The sequence below is a fragment of the Phaethon lepturus genome, unplaced genomic scaffold, assembly GCF_000687285.1.
Source record: "Phaethon lepturus isolate BGI_N335 unplaced genomic scaffold, ASM68728v1 scaffold3351, whole genome shotgun sequence".
NCBI lineage: Eukaryota > Metazoa > Chordata > Aves > Phaethontiformes > Phaethontidae > Phaethon > Phaethon lepturus.
This window is the reverse complement of record NW_010515360.1, coordinates 38068-45643: the sequence shown is the minus strand read 5'-3', so window position 1 is coordinate 45643 and position 7576 is coordinate 38068. Positions and strand designations below refer to the sequence as shown.

At 47.0% G+C, this 7576-nt stretch overlaps 1 protein-coding gene across 1 annotated transcript in view; it reads left to right on the top strand.

Annotated features, from left to right (window-relative positions):
- The first annotated feature begins 368 nt into the window (after positions 1 to 368).
- Positions 369 to 7576, top strand: part of GALNT16 (polypeptide N-acetylgalactosaminyltransferase 16) — a 36983-nt gene continuing 29775 nt past the window's right edge. Inside the window, exons 1-2 of the mRNA XM_010295725.1 lie at positions 369 to 544; positions 3578 to 3676. Of these exons, the coding sequence (XP_010294027.1) occupies positions 369 to 544; positions 3578 to 3676 (275 nt within the window). The remainder of the gene's footprint in view (positions 545 to 3577; positions 3677 to 7576) is intronic.

Here is a 7576-nt window from a genome sequence, read left to right as displayed (position 1 = left end):
GCCTGGAAGGGTTTCCAAATGCCTGCAGTCAGGCAGTAAACGTTGCCTGGACGTTTTGCATAACAAGTCCTAAAGGGAATTTGGTTCTGCCTGTGCTACCAGGAACTGCAGCTTTCATCCCAAACTCAGTCGGTAAGGATAGCAAGGCCTGCAGTTTTCCTTGGAGAAAGCAGTTATAACACCACACCTTCAGGGTTTCCTGCTTTCCTTTCCAAGCTCTTGCCTGTCCTGCCTTCCCCCATACCTGAGCCACTTCCAGATGCGTGGCAAACCGCCTGCCTGAGCATACGCATGTCTGAACTTATTACCTGTGTCTAAACATGAGTCAGCTGCTCTCCCTGATGCTCTGATGCTTGTCTCTGCTCTAGATGACAAGGGCTCCCCAAGGAGAGAAGAACAGCCGGAGGGGTTTTGACGAAAAGGCTTATTTGTCCTCAAAGCTGCTGAAGGCTGGAGAAGACCCCTACCGCCAGCACGCTTTTAATCAGCTAGAGAGCGACAAACTCAGCAGCGATCGGCCCATTCGGGACACTAGGCACTACAGGTACCGTGCAGCCCTTCCTCCAAGCCACGGCTGCGGCTTGGTGTGGGGAGTCCACTGCCCTCCTGTGCTGTTCTGCAATGTTGACAAAGGGTGGTTTGGGTTTTCTTTGCCAGCGTTGGTCCGTTACTTCACTGTACTTCATGGTTAATCTGGAAAGGTCTCAAGTGCGCAGAGACCCTTGACTAATTCAGCCCCAACTTGTTGCTTTTCTAGCATCTCTTCTCCTAGGTACAAGCATCATCTTGTTGTTTCAGGACAGCCCTTCTGTTGCAGCTCAAATTGCTCCTCTGACAGTTGTTTTTTTGCACAACTCCCCTCACACTCATGGCTTCTCTCAGTGACCCTCTGTCCTGGCTGCAAGGTACGCCATTGTGGCAGCCCTGCTCTACTCTGGTGTTCCTCACCTGCTGTGCCCTGGCTGTCTGAAGCTGGTTTGGTGCCTTCTTTTCAGCCTGAGCATTACGGTTTGGATGAAGGCTGCTGGGGTGGGGATAAAACTAACATGTGAATACAGTGAATATTTCATGGCTTGCAAAGTGCTCATCATTCTGTCCTTGTTTCACAGGAGGTGAATTTATTTTGCTGACTAAACTCACCTTTAAGTTGCTAATAGTGCTCGGGTAACTGTTTTGTAGTACCTGGAGCACAAAAAGATAATGTTGTATCTTGAAAACTGTAGGTTTGATAGTGGTAGGATAGTGTAGACATACTTCAATGGAGAAAAAATAGAAGCAAACTAACCATGTCTGAAATGCTTGTCTATGGGTCTGGTCTGGAACCTAGACCCTACCTAGGGTTGCACAGCAATGCTTCACAGCTGCTAGGAACAGGAAACCAGGCATCTAACTTTATTGAATCTGTGAAAGGGATGTCAGGAGACATGGAGCATTGTGAGCCTGCCAGCACTGACAGCCATCAGGGTGCTTCGTGAATGCAAGCAGTTGGGACCTTGGTTGCGAGATGAAAGTCTTGTGCTCCTGTTCCCTGGCATAGTACTCAGGACTGGCTTCCTAGTGACTCAGAGGCAGCGGTGCCACGTCCCGCGTTACTGACAAGTCTCCCTGCCATGCAGTATTCCTGTTTTCTGTTAATCACTGTCATGTTCTGGCCTAAAAACAGCTCACTTCGAAGATGAATTATTGCTTATTTTGATCTGTGGTAGCATGCAGAGCATGTTTTTTGTGAAAAGCCTCATTTATGCGTTTCAGAGTGAAGAACAACATATATGTGATTCCCTGGAAATGTAAGGTCATTTCAGCCCCAGCTTTGCAAGGATTCCCTTCAGCAATGGGGAGTCCAGGGCAGTGTATAATCAGAGCAGATAAACCTGTTTCCGTGTTCCTTCCCTTTGCAGAGGTGGCGGTTTGGGAATGAGGGAGCTGTGTTTGAGTCCCTGTCTTGTAACAGTCTGTCTTGTAAAGTCAAGTGTCTTGTAAACTCAAATAGTTTGTAACAATATTGGAGTGGTTGCTGGGATGGCAGCTTAGGATGAGGACTTATTTCAGCTGGTACAGGTTGGACTGTGATTTGAGAAAAGCCCATCCTTGTGTCACAAGTGGACCTGGCTCCCTGTTTAAGGAGTGGGGGGTCAATAGGTCACTAACATGTCACTTTTTCTTCAGGCACCCAAGCAGAGTTTGGACATACTTGATTCCACATCCTACAAGTTCCTTCTGACCTAGCACATAGCTGGTTTTTTAATCCAAAGGAGAGGGCCGACTTTCAAGCACAAACCTTGCCCTTGTCCTCTGTGATGCTGCAATAATGCTGAGATCTTGGGAGGACATCCCTAAATAACACATACACCAATCTCTGGTGCTTTTCCACTTCCTGATGCCTTAATACATTTTATATGCATTACATCATGGAGTTATGTTGAAACAATAATAAATGTGGTATGTCTTCTGTCTAGTCTCAGGTTTTCCACTTTAGTCTTTATCAAGGTTTCTTTGTATGTTTGAAAATTGCTGTAAGAAGCTGATGTCCCCTTAATAAAATATTGCAATGAAAAAGTCATAAACCAGTAGGATTGAATGTGATGATAAAAACAGTAACAGTTTAGTAATAGGCATAAAGGAATAGTAAGTAAATGTGAAAGTACAAGTAGTGGCTGTAAGAACTGTATTGTGTTCCCTCCCAAGATGGATTCAGTCTCTGCATGGCCTTGAGGTGTTAAAAACACTAGGCCGCAATTTCAGGTGTGGGCTCTTCATTGGTCAGGGAATTAGTGCAGACTGACTGCTCTTTGACACTGGCTGGAAGTTAAGGCAGCGGGCACTCTGGAGGAGCAGATCAGCCCAAATCTGCCATTCCTACTATCTGCCAGAATTGGATCCAGGATTCACATCTGTGAGTTGTTTTCCTCCAAGGATCCTTGTTCTCCACAGGGTATGAGCAGCCCTGGTGATCCTGAGTTAATCCTTGTTTCTGAGTATGAGAATGAATGTATGTACCTAACATTACCAAGTCAGATGAGAAGATGGGAGGAATTGCTTTCCATTGCCAGCTGAGGTGTTAGTGTTGAACTTCAGCAACACCCTGATGCAGATCACAGCACTAGCTAGTGTTTTCTTTTCGGTAAAGCCCAATGTCCAAATAACTTGAAGTGCTTTATACAGTGCTGCCTGGTGTACCAGCTCCATGCACCCTTAGCATGCGCATGTCCTATGCAGGAATAAAAAAGATTTTACATGAATCACAGGTGAATCCAGGGACCACAATGTTGAACCTTTGTTCCCCATGAAACCCATGCAACATCATCAGCGTGCAGCATCTTAAGTTTAGGTATCACAGTCTCAAAACTTTGCCTTTCAACAGGCACGGTTCTTTTTAAGTTCTTTTTTAAGAACTTTTTTAAGTTCTGCCAAGCTTGGTGCAGGTGCTGCTGAGGCCTCCCTTGCTGCAGCTCAACTGTGGTCTTTCTAGTTTTAACATATTATTCTCTTATTCTTTAGAAATTCTAGGTACACTGCCACAGCGGCTGCTGCTGGGTAATGTTTGGCTTGCTTACACTTCTGCTCTCCCATGTTGCAGGTGCACTTCTGTACGCTATGACACAGACTTACCAGCTACCAGCCTCATCATCACCTTCCACAACGAGGCGCGTTCCACCCTGCTCCGCACGGTGAAGAGGTGAGTTCAGCAAGGGATGCTGGCCCAGACAACAGTGCCTGGAAGGGCACTGGTGGAGGGTTAGGCATCTTCCAGCAGTTAGACAAGCGAGGTGGCTGCAGTCCCCCAAGTGCTTGTGATCTGCCCTCAAGCTGGCCCACTAGGACAGGTCAGGGGCTTGGAGTGGCAGTGTGGGCGTATCTTCAAAGAGAATGTACCTGCAGTTAGCTGCTATATAGCCCCTGTGGGGGAATCATTAGCAGCAGGAAAGGGGCTACTGGGCCTGCATCTGCAGGTGGACACAGTCTGTATGAGCTCGGTTTGGAAGAGTTGAGGGGGGGACCAAAGGGCACACTGTGGGCTGCTAGATGCAACTGAGCCAAGGGGTTTGGGAGGGACTGTGTTTCATAAACAGGAATAAGTAGCCAGCCCCCTGCTAGGGCACGTGTTAGAGGAGTTGGGGCTGGCTCAGTGAGGGCGGGGGGCACAGCTCTCAAATCTTTCAAGCAGAAGGTGTTGAAGTCCCGTGGAGACCGAGCCCTTGTGGTCTGAGCAGGTCCTCAGAGTTGCTTGCTTGTAAACTTTTCCTGAACCTGATGGCTCACCAGATCCTGCCTGGGGCTTTATGCACATTTTTTACAGGGCACTTGCTATCTTGTACCAGTGTCTCCTCATATCTGAGCATCCTCAGCAGTGGCCAAATCTAACCAAGTAAATAGGTGGCATGGGACCTGTCAGCATCCCCAAATAGATGGCAACATGCAATTATCTGTACCACAAAGCAATGTTCCAGCTGCTTCTTCCCTTCCCCATCACCCCTGCAGAATCCAGGGAGGCTCTTTTCCTTTCAGTTTTTACATAAAAAATGCCCTCTACCCTCTCTGACTTATCAAATCATTTCTCAAAGGGTCTCTGAAGCCTGCATGCAGGTCCAGGAACAGCCTGTGGAGGCTGAAGGAAGAGTGAATTGTCTGAGTAGAACGTTGAGCTGATGGTATCACTAACAGGAATGCATTATTCATCATCACCACTTCTTCCCCTGTCAGATCCTGTGGGCTTAGAGAAATGTGCTTTCTGAATAAATAACAGGCTTTTTCAAGTTGGCCTCGTGGCTAGGAGGCTGCGTTTCTGTCTGCCAGGTTTGGTGCTACTGTGTTTCCAAAAACTTTGTATATATTGCATTAACACATTTTGCCTTTTTACCTTATCATTTCCCTTTCATTTGAACCATAAAATGAGTTCTACAGAACCACTGTTCACAAAATAAGCAGATTTGTTTGGAACCACAGTGCTGCTAGGGCAACAGCAAGAGATTTCTGCCAATTACGTCATAGGTCAGACAATAAATGGTTAGGTGCTCAGAAACCATGGCAGTAGGAGCCTTAAGAAAATCTCAAGGCAGCCAATCAAATTGCCATATGCCATGATAGTTAAAACGAAGAGAAGATGACATTCAGAGCAACAGTAGCTCATAGAGAGAGAAATTGATATCCAGATCCTATGGAGGTGATGTGTACTAATGAACAGATGAATGTTGCTGATGCATTAACAGGCCAGGCTTGCTCAAAGCAAGGTCAACTAGACGAGGGTGCTCAAAGCTGTGCATGGTCAGTTTTTAGTATCTCCAAGGATGGAAACTCTGCACCCTCTCTGAGAATTCTCTTCTTGAGGCTGAACAACCCCAGCTCTTTCAGCCTCATCTCATACATATGATGCTTCAGTCCCTTAATTATCTTAGTGGTCCTTCACTGGACCTGCTTCAGCATGTCCCTCTTTTTCTTGTCCTGGGAAGCCCAGAACTGGACACAGCACTCAAGATGTGATATTACCAGTCTCTCAGATGTGGTCTCCTGCAAGACAGAGCCCCCAACAAAGACCTGAAAAATGGATGACCTATCTTTTCAAATTGGTCCCTGCAATCCTGCTGCCACTGGAGGAATGCTGTTGTGAGGAACTGGCTACACTCTTCTGTGAATGGTGGGGTGGATGGTATTTCCTCCTAGACCTGGGGCTACAGCTGGAGTCTTCATTGCCAGATGGTTTACAGCCAGTGCATGCGACTGATTGATTTACTCCTTGCTTACATCAAATGTCAGAAGTGTCCATGATTTATGCCTGTCTGATGAGGGATCCCAAAGGCTGAATTCTTGGGCTCTCCAGTATTTGCGGTGTCACACAACCAAGCATTAGCTGGTAGCCTTGTCTTTGAGGTACGGGAGGTTTGACAACCATACAGAGAGGTGAAGGCTCAGGTCATGGCTGCACTGTTAGAAGAGGTATGGGGCTGAGTCCCACGTGCAGTTTGATACTGATGCTATCAAGGGAGTTGAAGATTGCGTGGTGCTCTTCAAGGCCTCTTCTGTAACCCGAGAGTCCTGTCTTTCTGCAAAACAGATCTGAATGTGCCAGGCTGAGTTACTGCTGTGAGTATAATTGTCTCTCAATTCACATACACAGTCAGTGCACCAAATGCTGTGTAATTATTACTTTGCAGCACTTTGGGATAAGTCAAGTATCAAAGGGACAGGACTGTTCTGTTCTGTTTGGTTTATGACCTGTCAGTGAGTCTGCAGAGGACCATAGTGATATTAAGCAACAGGAGGCATAAAATTGCACTGCCTGCTTACCTGCTGACTAGTCAGGCTAGCAGCCTGTCATCATTTCTGTATCCATGAGAGCTTTCTTAAGCCAGCTAGAGCATGATTATTTAGGTAATTGGAATTAACCATGTGAGATGCACCCGGTGAAAATTAAATACAATTTGACTGTTATTAGTCATATTATGGGCTTTTTACCAAGTTTAGGTATCATAATTACACTATGGGGAAGCTATAAGAGAAGTGGGGGTAGAAGAGGACAACTGGTGGAAATGAGCTGCACTAAGAGCAAAATTTTCTATGGCTGAAAACTTTTTTTAGAGGCCCAGTCTTTAGAGGTGAGTAGAATTTGTGCTACCAGTTGAAGTTTTCGTACCCGAGATCTTTGCAAGCCTGGCTGGTGAGTGTGGACACTCAATCAGCTGTAAAACTTTGGCAAATCCTAGGAAGAAATATATGAAAAGGGTACTGGGATTGAATGAATCTTAAATTAAAACTAGAGGGAGCCTAAATGTGCTCCCTTGAACCAGATACTGTCTTGCTGTGTTATTCTGACAGCTGTGCAAAGTAACTGAGCTGAGTGCCAATGCTGGTACCAAAAGGTCTTGGGAAGTGACCCAGGGATGAGACTCCTGCATTACAGTTTATGTTAGGATGATCTAAACGTGGCAGCTGTAGGGGTCAGATCCTGATCTGCAGACCCTTCTTGCTAATCCCCCCTGCACGTGTGCACACATGGACTCACACAAGCAACTCTGGCAGCTCAGCAGCTGCCAAGCTCTCCCTTCTGACCCTGCCTCTGGGACCTCGGCCGCTCTTGTTGCCACTTCAGAGTGGGAGAAATGTTTGCATATGAGGGAGAGGGGGAAACAGGGGAGCGGCTGTGAGGATGAATAACTTCCCTCCAGCACCCTGTCACTGGTCCCTCCTGGTCCCCAGCATGAGCTGCATGCCTGCCTGCTGCCGCTTTCCTCCTCTGCCCTAGGTAAAGGCAGCAGGCAACTGGACCTGCTGCCCAGCCTGCAAGCTGCCAGAGGGACCGGGCCAGCGCACCAATAGGCAATGCTGCCACAAATTCTGATGGTCCCATGCAGGCAGTCCTTCAGATGAACTTGGCTGATTTGTTTTCAAACATAGAGGGAGACAACTGCTTAAAAGTATCCTGCAAGAGACTTAAGAAGGGGAGTAGGGGAAAAAAAATGGGAAATGGGCTATCCACCAGAACCTGTGAACATGCCAGTTCAAATGGCTTTTTGCCGGCATCCTCACTTGTTGCTGGCATCCTTGGTCCTGCAGCAGATGTGTCAGTCAAGAGCTGCTCGCC